General features: G+C 44.9%; 2 protein-coding genes across 6 annotated transcripts in view; both read left to right on the top strand.

Moving 5' to 3' along the window:
• The first annotated feature begins 7,829 nt into the window (after positions 1-7,829).
• Positions 7,830-9,686, top strand: LOC128787229 (alveolar macrophage chemotactic factor-like). Its single transcript, XM_053941227.1, has 4 exons — positions 7,830-7,902; positions 8,034-8,160; positions 8,243-8,326; positions 8,682-9,686. The coding sequence occupies exons 1-4, from the start codon at positions 7,848-7,850 to the stop codon at positions 8,698-8,700; spliced, it is 285 nt and encodes a 94-aa protein (XP_053797202.1). The 5' UTR covers positions 7,830-7,847; the 3' UTR covers positions 8,701-9,686.
• A 2,891-nt stretch (positions 9,687-12,577) lies between these two features.
• The window catches only part of LOC128786853 (bifunctional methylenetetrahydrofolate dehydrogenase/cyclohydrolase 2, mitochondrial), a 38,170-nt gene continuing 35,336 nt past the window's right edge, over positions 12,578-15,411 (top strand). The window contains exon 1 of one of the 5 annotated variants that reach the window (XM_053940530.1): positions 12,578-12,650. In XM_053940530.1, the coding sequence (XP_053796505.1) occupies positions 12,646-12,650 (5 nt within the window). In that variant the 5' untranslated portion in view covers positions 12,578-12,645. Of the gene's footprint in view, positions 12,651-14,159; positions 14,415-15,096; positions 15,355-15,411 lie in introns of those variants that run through there. The other 4 variants (XM_053940528.1, XM_053940529.1, XM_053940531.1 and 1 more) reach the window with 4 other exon arrangements.

Below are 15,411 nucleotides of genomic sequence, written 5' to 3'. Positions count from 1 at the left end.
TCCCATTCTAAAATGATTGATTGCTTTTCTTATACTCTTATCACATAACAAGGGAAAAATCCCATTTCCCCCAGGAAAATTACACATGGGACAGACTTTATATCACAGATGTGTTTCAAGCATTTATTTTGTTTATAACAAGATATCATAAGCAACTGTACAGGAAGTGGATCCTTTGGAAATGACACAAATTGCCATGGAAACTTTGGGGTCAGCAAACAGGCATTTTGTTTCTATGTGCACAAGTGAAACAAGAATTTTGCCACCTACAAAAATAAGCCTGAGAACTGTGCTGTTGAAAACTGTCATGAAAATTGACTTTCATATTACCTGCAGTTAAATTACTTCTAGTAACAACCACTGGTGCCAGTCAGTGCAAAGACTACTTCACAATTCCTGTGGAGTTCTGGAGAGGTGGAAGAATCTGGAAGGTTATAGGTATAACCAGGCTCACTGATACTGTTTCCTCTGCCCTTTCATGAAATAAACAGCAATGTGACATCTCTACAATCTTCTGTGGGCAGATTTCAACATAGCTATGCTGAATAACTTTTCATCACTAAAAAATATTATTTGTTTTAACAAGCATCAACCTCTGATACACCCATCTGATACACTATCTTATTCCACGGAAGTTCAAATTAATGAGAAATGTGATCAATATTTTTTGAAAGAAAAGGGTTGCACAAGCTTTCCCAGAACACTTCTCCACTGACTCAGGCAAGGACACTAGCAGAAGTGTGAAGTAAGACTGCACCACCCAAAGTGCACATTGGCAACTGCAGTATCAGTCTGTCAATTTCTCCCACTCCTTACTAGAGGACAGGTGAACTGGGGGAAATCTAATCTTTTTATCTTTACAGAAAACTTTTTCATACATAGACGCCCTATAAAAATCTATGGAAATAAGAAGTCATTAGACAAGTGGCTTGAGAACATATTTGGACCCAGTTAATCAACCTCCAAAGGAGCCTTCAGTTTTTGAGAAGGTGAATTAAACAGCATTTTCAACTCAGCTAAATACAAAAATAATTTTTAAGCTCTGAAGTAGCATTCTCACTGCACTCCTAAGATTCAAAATTTCTAGCTTTTTCCTTGAAGTAATTTTCCAGAATGATGAAAGCTTCATAGCTCCAAAGAGAAGCAAATGAATAAGTCCACCCTCTTAGCCTGATTCTTTTATTAAAGACATGTATTACATGTTTACACTGAAATAAGGAGACTCCCAAGACACTGACAATTCTTCTTTTCCTCTTTCTGTTTTCAAGGTCACACTTTTTACAAGTTTGCAAGCAGACGGGAGAATCAGAATTTGACTGTTGTGCTAAAGCCAAAATGTCAATAAAATTGCAAAAGCTTGAAATACCATTTCTGTGTGAAGTATATCTAAAGCATCAGTGGCAGATTTCATGAATAGTGAGACATGACATGCGAATGAGAGCATGGACCACGTGGACTTCTTTTTTGCTTGATGCAGAACTTCTTGAAGGAATAAGAATGTGTGAGAATGCGTGTGGGGGGAAAGCACAGGCACAGATGAAGCAATTACAGTGCAGTTAAAAGGCAAGGTTTCTAGCTGAAAGCCAGTAGCTATTCACAGATACTCAGAAAAGCACAGCCACCTGCCATAGCAGCAGATAATCATAAGCAACAGACGAGTGACTCCTGTTCTCCCTTTGGTCAGGCTTTTGCAAAAGTAGAAAGTAAAGGAGGAGCAAGATATACTAAGCCCAGAAAAGGACCAAAGAGCAGAACTTGAAACACCCCCTGCCATCTATTGCTCTTACTGGATAGTAAGAGTTTGTCCATGCAGGTGTCAGAACTTTGTGTGAAAGGCACTTAGTCACTCAATACAAACAGTGAAGAGCAAGTGACTTGTCATAAAGCCTGACTCTTTGAAAGCTTTGTGTTTTACTTATCAATAACCAATAAAGGAATGCACAGCCACCCAGCTGGTTCATTGCTGAGCCAGCCATTACCAGCAGAAGATTAATAATTAAGCAAATAAACCTAGGTTTGCTAACTTACTTCATCCCTGTAGTAAAAAATTCCATCAGCTCCTCATTTTCTGCTTTCTTCTCTGTTTGGTACTTCACCTCTGACAGCAAAGCCCCTCATCCTGCGAAAGAGAAGCAATTGACGTAAGCACTGCTCACCGTGAGCACAGTCTCAACAAGAAAAGCCAAAGAAAACAGGCTTTGTTGTAGCTGGTTCATGTTCAACACTGCAGCTTCACCCATTCCTTGATACCACCGAGGAAAACCCAAGTGGTTTTTGCATACACAAATCTTTCACCGAAGCCAGCAGGAGACTCAGCTGAGGAAGAAACATGGGAAAGAGCTGTCAATCTACCTGACCTGTTGGCAGGCCAAATGCTGGAATCATTTCCATGCCAAAAAGTTCTCACAATACTATTCCTGCTTGGAGGAAAGGATGAGGGAGAGCATGCAATGTCTTCTGATACTAAAATGACTATTAAAAAAACAAGAAGGAAATGCGTGAAAAGTACCCTGTACACTTTGTTTCAAATGGTGTAACCAGGTACCAGGAATGCAAGCCAGAGCCCTCCAGATGGAAAGGCTGCTGGTGGACCAGTGCTTCCTAGAAAAAATGAGGATTTCAACAAACCAAAAAAACCTCATTAGAAAGCAATCATTTTGTCAAATTCAAGCTTGTATTCAAGCGCTAAGGGCAAAGTTCATCTAAATTAAAATAATCTTAGCTCGCAACAAAACAGTATTTGGAGCTAAGTGAAATTATTCTTTTCAATCAATGTCCTGATCAATTTCATTTTCATTTTCATTTCACTGTTTAGAAGAAAACCAAAGTTAGCTGAATTTCTATTAAATCAAGTGGTGCTTTTTTTTCAGTAGCCTGTTTTCCATGGAATGCTCCTAGCTTGCTTACTCTCCTGCCACCTCAGTTTACTCCTGACAGCAGTACTCACTAGCAATTTCAATTTCTTAGTTCTTAAGAAAGAAAAAATGCTTTGCTCCTGTTTGCTGCCATAGCATTTAGCGCAATGTGTTGACATAGTCCTGTACCCTGTGTGTATTGAAGCAATTTGGAGTCACACTGACTGGAAATTTTTAAAAAAGGAAGGGAAAAAAGACAGAAATACAAGATAATAGGGAAGAAAACCATTGACAGTAAACTCAGTGGTGATCACATTTACCAAAAATGTTATCAGTGTGTTTCCTCCAAACACCTCCCTATAACAAGCTGAAAGGATACGTGTCCCTCTTGCTGCTTTGTAGGTTATTTTGGATAATTCAGTGACAAGTAGGCAAATTAATTGCTATTATTTTTCCTTCCTTCCAACAAATAGCAGCCATTTTTTGTTGCCAGGAACAATCCAATTCATTTTACTGCAGAGTACAAATACACTGGAGACTGAATCTGCACATGGCACTCAAAGGGCTGTAAGAAACTGCTCCCTGAGATGGCAGCTTCAGTGTCTCCTAGGCTGTAAGTCAAGTATGATTTCTTGGTTTTTCCTTCATTGCAACACAAGCAATGAAAGTAACAGACAGGATTGAAGTCTGAGTGTCATGATAGACTTCAAAGATATTGTGATTATTCCAAAGAGCATTCCCGTTTTCTTGTGGTCAGATGTCTCGTGTCACTGTTTTCCCAAGTGACGCCATCACTTTAACCAAAAGACCACAACTATCCAAAGCACACTCCCAGAAATTACTCAGCTCCACTGAGTCTGAAAACTGCAATTGCCTTAAGCCATGTTAGGGGGAATGCTGGTTTTGGGGCCTTGGATTGGGTTTTTTGGGGGTGAAGAGTTAATTTTTTAAGAGATTCATATTTTCTTTACTTCCAGCTCTCTGCAGATGGAACAAATTTTGTTGTATTTATTTCCAAATGGATCATTTACAAGTTGACTGAAATCTTTGTTACAAAGAAGTTCACACAAAAGTTCGAACAAAAGCTTGCAGGCAACTCATAGGATGAAGAGCATTTTCTGCTGCTGCTAAGGCCAAGAGTAGCCCTTTCTGCCTTTCAGAAGCTGTGATGACCTCAAAGGCTTATCAAGTGAACTACTATGTGGGGCTGGAAGGAGTCACACAGTTGTAATCTTTGTCCAGGATCTGCAACTAAAACGCTGGGAGATTCTTCCCCCTCAGCAGAGGTAATTGTTTAAACAATTGCTTAAACAATTGGGTCCCAAACTCAAAATAAAGCCTCTCCTGTCCTCATATGTTAGGTGTAAAATACCAGAACCAGTGAGTCCACCACCAGCCACTCACTTTTTGGGAATTGTTGTGTACGCAGGAGTCCCATTTAGTAAGGTGACAGTGAAACCACAGTCTCTGCAGTTCCATCAATGATCTTAGAAAAGGTCAGTTGGCACCTGAAACTGAAAAACAGAGAAACAATGGCCAAACACACGGATTTCAGAGCCAACACGTTCTATTTGCCAAGATAATGCCTGAGTAATACAAACACATTCCTTTCAGCTATCAACGGTGTGTGTGTGTTTTCACGCTCTGATTCCCAGCAGTGGGCACAGGTGAAGAGACTCTAATGGGGAAGGGAAACAAAAAAACCTAAGGGCTCCTGAATGTTAAAGTTAGGTGAAGACGCAGGAAGGAGGGTGGGAAGATACTGGGCATCATTTGCTATAGATCATTACTTTAAATGTGAATTTTCACATCTCAAAAGGTATTACAGAAATGAGCACACAACAATGTGTGACGTGTGCCACGATGCAGATGGCAAAACGGAGTTGGGATTCTCCATGACACAAGGTGAACAGCAGGACACTTCAATCTCTTACATATTCTGGTACTATTTTCAAGGGCATATGGACTGGAAACATTTCAAAACTTGAGAAACACACAAGAAAATTGAAGGAAACAAAATTACTGATAGATATAAAGCTTACATTGCATGAAACTGTAGCTTGAAATTTGGTTTCTGCCTCCAGCAAATATGTTTGTACTTCATGACAGAGCTGGATCCACAGGAAGAATCATAGGTGCTAGGGAACAGCACCTCATCATAGCCAAGGAATACTATGAAGCATACTGGTATAGGTAAGAAAGGTAACATGATGAAGATGAGAGGATATCAGCAGTCCATACCCTCTGACTTTAGTCTGTACTGGGTAGCAGTGACTCGACATTTCACAGATCAGAACATAAATCATTCCTAATCAAAACCCTGGAGGAAATAAGACTCCTCCTTCAGACATTGCCCATGTTAAATGGTTTCTAGGCCATGATGAAAGTTCACCTTACACCAGTATATGGGACACATCCTCCAAAGTAATTCTCGTGCACGTAGGAGAAGTCTTCACTTGTTGAAGTGAGACATCTCTTATTTAATTGTCTTGTAGCTCTCCTGGGTCTGCTGCCAGTGAATGGCTCCCACTACAGATGCCAAGCCAAATAAATAGCTGCTGTGGAAAGGCACGCAGCCGTCTGCAACAAAGCAGCCAAATCACGTCCTGCATGTAATCAATTAAGGACTGGACAATGTGAAGGCAATTGAACCATGAGGTTTATTCTCTTTACATACCTATTCAGGGCCTGCCTGAGCTGGGACTGCTTTCTGTGTCCTGGTAACCCCAAGACCCATGCTAAGAACACTGACAAATTTCACAGAATCACTGAATCCTGGCATATCTTCACACAGCAGCTTCTGCTAAAGAGGTGGGTAATTTGAACGAGAACTTCAGTGAGGCAGATACAAAACTTGTGGTGAGTTCTGTCCCAGCTACACTGACACCACCACTCACAATAACTAATTTAAACTTAATTCAAGATGATCTTCAAGGTCCCCTTCCAATCCAAACCATTCCATGATTCTATCTGTACCACCTGCACTCAGTGCATGGCAAACTTAGCTATAATGAAAGAGATAGGGCAGCAGGCAGGGAAAAACTCAGCTTTCTAAAGTGATGCTGTCTGCTCCCTATCTTTTCCGTACTTGCTAAAGAAACTTTGCCAAAGGTGGTGAAGGGAGACAGGGCAAGGGTATAATTCAAGAGAGTTCGTCCACAGCTCATCCTTGTTGCTGCTGTCATCTGGACTGAAGAGACCTTACTCACATTCCCACAGAAGGGATCTAGAAGCAATCTGAAGTCTGCAGGTACAAAGCCTTGCTCAGGCAGATGGTCTTGCATGTTGAAATAGTCCCAGAAGACACCCATTTCCCTTTTTCCAGGCCTGTTTGTGCAAGCACTGACTCAGAAGACCAAGCTCTGTACCATCTGCTGCACTGCAGCATGTCCATGACCTGATTGCTGCTCCTCTTGGCACACGGCTCTGAGGGAGAGCTGGCTGCAGAGTTTCACACATTGCTGCTCCATATCTGAAAATAGCCTCACACTCCAGACCCCAGGAGACATCTGGAATTTCCTCAGTAATAACCACTGTGGAATGAGTCTCATGGGTCAGTTCTTGTGAGCAGTCATGCAAGCATAAAACCAAGTGCTGTCCCGTAAACTGTCCTTACTCATGTGTACTGTCCAAGAACAATGTGTAATCTGACTGCGCACGAGTGACAATGAATGATCTGCCCCCCACATCTGCTCAGAGCTGGATCTGCCAACAATAGCTGCACTGACCTGAAGCAGATTGTCTGTGCACCATCCTACCTGCTCATTGCCTCAGTTTGCTACAGCTGGGCAAATCCTTCTTCCTGCAAAGAACATGGCTCTTCCTTGGGACAACCACATGGGGAACTCGTAGTCCAAGGCTTGTGTGGCTATAACATGGAGGGAATGGTGATTCCACCTCCATCATCTCAAGGGATCTCAGTGAAGGTTTCTAATTAGTGGCTTCCCCTAAGCTGACCATGGAGCTTCCTTCTAAGACCAAGCTAAAAGCCAGATGCTTCCAAGGATATCATTACCAAGCTGCATCTGGAAAGGGGTCCAAATTAGTCATTAGATATTTCCTGATAACATGGGGCAATCAGTATTTGCTTGTGACATACAATATTCCCACAAGGCTGATCTCCTGAAGGACTCAGCCAGCAGCAGTATGAAGCAGCTGAACTGTAGATGATGGAGCCCAGGAATTAGAGTCTTTGTCCCATCAGCTTCCTATCTACTTAATCCCTTTTTTAGGACTGCTTTACATGCTGTATCTTATCTGTTTTGGATCCTGACTCGGTTTTGTACTCTGTAGATTAGTACATCTAATCTAAGGCATTCAGGCAGATGGGGCAAGACACACGACAGCCTGAACCTGCATCTCATTTTCATTTTGTTTCTTTATAACTGAACTTAACAAAATGCCTTGACAGGAATGAAGAAAAAGAGTGACCTGTGTGTGCAGAGGAGTGGAAGTGTAGGTATGTTTCAGTAGTGGAGTGTAGGTATGGAAACCTGAGGGTCTCCTAGTGGCAGGAAAAAAAGATTTCCGGTTTTCAAAAGCTAGGTAAATAAAGGGGTGCTCAGGGGAGCAATGCCCACTGAATAAGAGTGCGTGGTTGCACACGGTTCGCAGCAAGGCAAGCTCCAGAACCCAAATTCCCCTTTGGCTCAGCACCGTGCACCCTGAAAGCTAACGGAGAACCCCCGCAGAAAACCCGCCGCTCCTTTCGGAGAATGGGGTCCGAGCAGACGCTGGGCGATTCTCGGGACGATGCAGTGCGGCGCTTCCCTCTCTCCTAAACCTGAAGGAGCCGCTGTGCCGGCCGCTCTTCTCTCTCCGCCTCGCTCCTTTAGTGGTACACACCCACCGGTGGAAAGGAGCCAACGAGGCGCTGCCCCCCGGCTCCACTCCGGGAAATTCCCCGGCAGCTCTCTGCAGGGAATAAAAGCACGGGAGGGAAAGGGGGCCGCCTCGCCGGCTCCTGCACCCATTCCGCCGCCAGCACCAGCCATGAACTCGCACCTCCGCCTCCTCCTCCTCCTGGCCGTCGCCGCTCTATGCCAAGGTAAACGGCTTGGCCATCCGTCCGCGGCCGGGCCTCGGCAGGGGATGCGCGGGGGGCCGGACCCGTCAGGGGGCCGGGGGGTTTCGGGAGACCGCGGAGCCGAGGCTCAGAAGGCTCCTCCCGCCTGCCAGGTGCGCCGCTGGCCGGGGAGCTGCGCTGCCGCTGCGTGCGGACCGTGTCCGACGTGATCCCGCCGCGGCGCCTGGCCCGCCTGGAGTTCCTCGCCGAGGGGCCGCACTGCGCCGTGCCCGAGGTCATGTAAGTGCCCGGCCCCGGCCCCATCCCGGGCCCGGCCCGCCGAACCGGCCCCGGCCTCACCCCCTCCCTGCCTCGCCCGCAGAGCCACGACGAAGCAGGGACAGATTATCTGCCTGGACCCCGCCGCACCCTGGGTCAAGCTCCTGGTCACCAGGATCCTCCGCAGGTACCTGCCGGGCCAGCTGTCGCCGGCACTTGGGGCCAAACTTATCTTTTGGAGGGGCTTTAACCCAAGAGTAACGAGCCACATTCTGATATTGATTCCTGTAGAGAAATCTGGTTAGTTACAGCAAAAATGTGTCCAGAAAGGGCTTCTTTGTTGGGGAAGAGAGAGCCCAGCAGGTTGTCAGGGAGAGTATTCATAACAAATGCCTGATTAATTGGAAATCTAGCCACAGTACATTCGCCACCATCAGGCATCTTTTCCACACCTCCTATGGGATTTATTATCTGGTGTATGCAAGAAAACTTATGGAAATTTTTCCTGGCTGGCTTTACAATTTGAATTCTGCCTATTGCAGTTCATCCAACAAGCTCTGAGTGAGGGAAGGAGCACCTCGGAATGAAGTTACCTGTTTGCCACAAGATACCAGGAAACAGATGCTATGAGACCACAATAGCTCAGCTCTCTAGTTTTGATGGGTTTGTAGATCAGATGTTCTATTCTTTATTCGCTCGCCTCATATTTGTTATTGCCTAATCCTATGCATGGTTTTATTGACTGAGATAAAGTGATTGAATCCATTTGATAAGACAGTGGAAGCTTTGCTGGACACCTCTCAGCAACCTTCCCAGAACTTGCTCCGCCATTGTGCAAACTCCTTCTTGCCAAATACTGCTTCCCAATAGGTTCCTATAAAACAGCATTAATATCTGCAAAGAAGATGGGCCCATCGCGAGGATGATTTTGCAAATGTCCACAGAGAGTGTGACAGGAGAGGTTTGAATGGATTGCGCCGATGACTTGGGGTAACCCTTCCATCAGGAATAACAAGAGTGCTGTCTGGCACTTAACATTTCAGTGCCTGTTCAGGATTACATGGGAATAAAATCTGGTTCGGGCAAGAATGTTTTGCTGAATCTCTTTTTCCTACTCCAACTCTCCAGCCTTTAATGCAGAATGCCTCAGACCTTTTTGCACAATGTACTGTCTAATGCAATCACAGATTTTCCCCCTGAGGTCTTTTTGCCCCTATTCAATACTTAGAAGAGTTTAATAATTTCTATGAAATTGTGGGGGTTTGTGCCATGACTGGTTTGGTTTTTAACCAGATAATGTTGAGTTTGGTTAGCTGGTTTGTTTTTAAATGAGTTTACATTACAATATTTGGTCTTTATGCACAAGATGTAAAGGAACAGTAAATGTTCCGGAGAGACTTAGACATTTTATGTCTACTTGTATGACATAATGTCATAACTCATAAAAAAGAACTAATTTTCATTATTCTGCTGTGGAAAATTGTATGTAAAGAGGTGTATTTCTCATGATAATGTAATGAAATATACGATGCAATAAAAATGTTTTCCTGTTGAAAAATATCCTGTGTTTTTGTGAATTCCATGTTAAATGGAGCTGTGTACCTGTGTCAGTTGGGCTAGTGGGACTCAGGGAAGCAGTGACCTCTGTATACCCAGGGATTCCTGGACAGACCTGCAGATCAGTTCTCTCTGAAGTGTCAGGGGCACTTTGTGCCAAGCAAACGTGTTTCTATATTCAGAGGAACATTACTTAAACACTCTGATGTGAAGTTGATCTGAGCTGCTGATATGAAGAGAGATTAAGCCCAGGATGGATGTATGGAACTCAGGCACACACCTGCAATCTGCAGGAATTGATATTCTTTCTATTTTTCAGCCCACCTTGAAGTGGGCTGTGTTTAAAGTTAAATGCATTTTGCTAGGTGGGAAGGAGTAACAGTGTTTGCTATGGTAAGAAACAGTAAAAGTTTGCAACACTAAATTTTTTTCCAGAAGAAAAATAGTTCAGGCCCCAGCTGTAACTAGGATCTCTGGCACTTCTGAAAGCCAAGAATCCCCTTGTCTGGATTCCTCAGGGCACATTTCTAGGAAAAACAATTTCTTCTGTCACTAGGTACATGGTACTTGTTTAGTGACAGACAAATCTACTGAAATGAAATGAAATCCACATGGAATCCAACAAAATCTCATCTGAAAGCACATCCACATCTTGGCCTTGCTGACATGGGGGAGTCATGAGTGTTCTCCTGTGACACCTGAGGAAAGCTGGCTCATCCCCAGAACATGGGACAGACAAATGAAGGTAATATGGAAATCTGTCTCCTTTACACACCCAGGGGTAGAGAGCATGAAAAGTTCTTCCGTTTCCTTGTGAATTTCCTTGTAAATTCTTTTGCTTGTAAAAAAAAAAGGTGATTTTTTTCCTTGCCATTTAAAGGTGACCTGAGACTGTTGCTCCCTCTTCAGAACCTTGAGAAAGTCCTGTCTGCACTAGCCACCTCTCAACAAACTCCAGTGTGTCTGCACACATAATGGCTTTCCTCCTGGGAATGATGTCTGTCTGAAATGACCACACTGTCCTGTTACACCATGTCTTTCTCAGGAACAGCCCAGAGAGAGCTACATCCAGCTTCACTTTACCAGAGCAGCAGATATTTGCAAAATCCCAAGGCAGATTTTTCACTTTCCCTGCCTAGTACACACCAAAGGCCGTGACTAAAACACCGACAATGACCGGCTTCTTTCAAAAGCTGAAAAGTATAACTTACCAACAGGAATAGATGCCTATTTTAATATGCCATTTTTGAAAACTATGGCTCAGTAAAAACTTCTACAGTCCTTCCTTTTTGCTCTATGTCATATGTTTTTCTTCAAATGCAAGTTAATAGACTAAAACAGCAATGGAAATATCTTGTGCAACTCTGGATTTTTGCCTCCCACCCAGTTTTCAGCAGGAAAGTACATTGCCCAAGGAAAAAATGCTAGTAAAACAGGACACATCAAAAGCCTCTCAGGTTTTTAAAGTCCTCATAGGGGGTCAGGAATTGTTATCATCTGTTCTTTGAAATTCTGAAGGTATTAAGCATGAAAAAGGTTAATCTTCACAGCATCCTAAGAGATTCACTTAAGTGCCTGTAGATAAGTCAAATGTACAAAGTCACAGTAAGCCTATCACTGCAACTTAAAACTACATATAACAATTGAAATAGTTTAGGGTTTTTTTGCTTGTTTGGTTTTTGTTGTTTTTTTTTTTTTTTAATATTTGTTTTATTTGTTTGTTTTGTTTGTGGTTGTTTGTTTGTTTGTTTGTGTTTTTTTGGTTGGTTGGTTGGTTGGTTGGTTGGGTTTTTGTTTGTTTTTTCCCCATGGAATTCAAAAGAGCTGCTGGTTTCCATGTAAAGTTCCAGCTTTGAGTAAATGGCATGTTTTGTGCTATATTGTAATGAACTTGATGAACTGAGAACGTTTATAAAATATTTGGAGGAATGACTGGGAAAGTGCTTAGTTCTCCTTAGCTGCAGACCATGGAACCAAATGCTTTCATGGAGAAAATAAACATGCTTACTCTGCAAGAGTCCTCAAAAATTATGATTGCCACCATCTGAATAACACATCAGCCGTTTGTAAAGACCTGTCTAGGAAGGCAGGAAAAGTCCTTGAAAAATACATTCCATTTAACATCAAAAATAGGGGAACACCTGCTTCTGCAAAAACCCAGCCAAACACCTTGCTCCCTGGACCTGAGCTCACTATCCTCTTCCCCACAGAAAGAGTACACTGAGAAGCTCTCACCTGCCAAGACAGTAAGAATTATTATAGAGTCTGGGGATTTTCACCACCGCTATTTGATTAAAGTAGCTGAGCACACTGCAAGTGATGGCGCTACATCAAAAGGGGTTTCCACAGTCAGGATAAATAAAAAGCAGGTTCTTATGCCCCCTGCAGAAACGGCTTGGGGCAAAAAAGAAATGGCATACAGGTTTTCTTAAAGCTCCCCTACGGACTGCCGAGATTTACCTTAAGGATGAGCTTCTCCCGCCCCTCAGCTCCGCCTGCCCCGCCGCGACCTGGATCTCGCTATCTGTCCCGGCTCTTCCTCTCGTCGCTTCCTTGCGACGCCCATTCCACCCTGTGGGGTTCGACAAGGCTGCAGCCACCACAGGCTTCTTCTTCTCCCGCTCCGCGCCGCTGTTCCCGGGCTGGGCAACGCTGAGGCGCTGGCGAACCTTCCTTCTCCTTCCTCCCGGCGCCCCGGGCCGGCTGCAGCGCCAGCAGCGCCCTTCGCAGCGCCGCCAGGTACGCGGCGCCCGTCGGGGAGTTCTCCTCCTCGCTCCTTCCTCCTCACCCTCCTCACCCTCCTCGTCGCCCTCACGCTGCGGCGGGAAGCGCGCGGCGGGCGAAAAGGGCGCGAAACGCCTGAGGGGACGGCGAGGAACATTTGATCAGTGTTTGGTGGGAGACCCACCGTGGCACAAAGGTTCTGGTATTACTTTTTTTAGAAAGGAAATGCAGTAAGTATCAGTAAAAGCAGTGATAAGCATTTATAATGCCATTCGCAAATATTACTGGATCATTTAGATGCATGTTTTCATGGAGAAACAAGGAAATAATTTAGATGTGATTTATCTGAAATAGCAGTTTCTGTGTTACAAAAAAAGTGATAGACAATAATAACTATTCCTACTAGAAGTAGTTACAACTCTTTCTATATAGTGACAGTCTTCAAATTCCATCAGATACTTGCAGAAGTGCATGCTATTTTGACCTTTTCACTGATTTTCATCATTAGGCAAGAGAACAGGGATTTTCAGCTTCTCTTAAAGTGGATTGAATATCTTTATTTGGTTTAACTTGTCTTTTGGGTTATTCTAAAATAATCATTAAGAATTACAGATGTTGTCAAGAATTATAGCGTGTAGTCTAACCACACATCACAAATTCTGCGTGTTAAGGGGATCTTCCTGGGGCTCTTACATTAAAGCTTATTCTATTAAAGGGGGGAAAAAGAAAATCACAAATTAATTTTTTTCTGATAACAAATCATCAAAATAAACACAGCATTTTATGCTGCTTTTACTTGGGTATGCAGATAAAATTAGCACTGCTACTGAAGTCAACAAAAGATGTCTTTATGAATTTAAAACAAATCAAACTCACACTGCATTTCCCAGCAATCCCCATACCCGTTATGTCCCTCCTCTTGTCACTTGCCAAACCGTTCCTCAGCTGACTTTGGTTTTGATAGATCTACTCACCAGATGACTTAAAGATTTGGGATAACACTCAATTATAGATAGTCCCAGAAACTAACTTCACTCAGTGTCAGTCACATAACTAAAAAAAGCCTCAGAAATTTATGCCAGGTCACAATTTTCAATGTGCTTTTCACATTAAAAGTTAAGCACAGATGTTGCATTGTCATCACAATTGGAGTCGTATCAATGGAAATGTGACATCTTGGTGCAATTTCACAACAGTGATGGTCACATTGCATTGCTGATGTTATCTATATAAGCCTCTCTAAGATCGTGGCATTATCTTTATTGAAAGTGTATTGTTCCAAAGCATCTTGAAAATTGTATAGACTCCAAAGAGTTATGCCAGTACTAGTTGTTATTCGCTTCTATATCTTCACCATATGTGGTGTTACCACGGAATGTTACCATATTCTTCCTGGGGAATTAGACACACTGTAGCAGTAATGTCCCACAGCTTCAGAGTTCCCGACTCTTCACATGTTTGATTTTTTGGTTTTTGTTTTTGGGGTTTTTTTTTAACAGCAGAAAGTTTGTGTACGAAATTCGAAAGTCTCTACCTTTCCCTTGCTGAACTTGTGTGTTTTCTAAAAGTAATACCAGAACCTTTGTGCCACGGTGGGTCTCCCACCAAACACTGATCAAATGTTCCTCGCCGTCCCCTCAGGCGTTTCGCGCCCTTTTCGCCCGCCGCGCGCTTCCCGCCGCAGCGTGAGGGCGACGAGGAGGGTGAGGAGGGTGAGGAGGAAGGAGCGAGGAGGAGAACTCCCCGACGGGCGCCGCGTACCTGGCGGCGCTGCGAAGGGCGCTGCTGGCGCTGCAGCCGGCCCGGGGCGCCGGGAGGAAGGAGAAGGAAGGTTCGCCAGCGCCTCAGCGTTGCCCAGCCCGGGAACAGCGGCGCGGAGCAGGAGAAGAAGAAGCCTGTGGTGGCCGCAGCCTTGTCGGTCGGACCCCACAGGGTGGAATGGGCGTCGCAAGGAAGCGACGAGAGGAAGAGCCGGGACAGATAGCGAGATCCAGGTCGCGGCGGGGCAGGCGGAGCTGAGGGGCGGCCGGATAATGGGGTGTTTTTATTTAGGGTATAATTTGATAAGAATAATATTTTAGAAAGTGCAAGCCACTAAAACCCAGCATGCACGCTGTCCCTGGAAGCACCTGAGTCACATTCCTTTTGGAAACATTTAACTCGTCAGCATCCTTGCCAGGACCATAGCAGACCATGAAGCCTCACTAAATTGACGCATCTTTCCAAAGCTTTTCCCAACTTTATAAAGGAATTTTCCCGCTGTCAGTAGGCTGGTGAGCGTGGTGTTGTTATTTTGGTATGCTTTTTATATGCTATTTCAGATCTTGGTTTGTTTTCTTCTTCCACTCTGCACAGGCGATTTTTTACTATAAAATCTGCAATTGAACGTGACAGAAGTCACGAATATGCAAGATGCCAGCGAATCCATGAGGCTTCCTCCTTAGAAAACGCGGGCGTGCAGGGAATAACTATGAGGGGCAGCGATGCTTGCCCGTGGAGCTCTGTGTCTGCCCACTCCAAACTGCGACGGGAACAGCAGCTCACGGGAGCCAAAGGGTGCAGCCGAAGCCCGTGTTTGGGGCACCGTTTGCGCGGCTCCTGCTGTACCCTGAAGCTCCGAGTCCCTGTCACGCCGACCGTGCCTCAGCATCTCCCCTCCCTCAGGTCCGCCCTTCCCTCAGCTCCACCCGTCCCAGAGCTCCGCCCGCTCTGGCCGCGATCCCGCCGCCGGCAGTGGCCCCGCCTGCCTGTCGCTTGGTTGCGGCGGCGCTTCCGTCCGTGGGGACCGACCGAAATGGCGGCGGCCACCACAGCCTTCTCCCTCTCCTCCGCCTCCTCCTCCTCTGCCGCGCTGCTGCGCCCGGGCTGGGCGCCCCTGAGGCGGTGGCGAACCCTCACTCGCAGCGCCAGCAGCTCCCCTCGCAGCGCCGCCAGGTACCTTGCGCCGATCGGATCTTTTTCCTCTTCATTCTGCTCCTCCCACCTTCTCAT

Source organism: Vidua chalybeata, chromosome 4 (assembly GCF_026979565.1).
Source record: "Vidua chalybeata isolate OUT-0048 chromosome 4, bVidCha1 merged haplotype, whole genome shotgun sequence".
Classification (NCBI taxonomy): Eukaryota; Metazoa; Chordata; class Aves; order Passeriformes; family Viduidae; genus Vidua; species Vidua chalybeata.
Note: the sequence above shows the minus strand (reverse complement) of the source record. Positions and strands in the feature narration are given on the sequence as shown.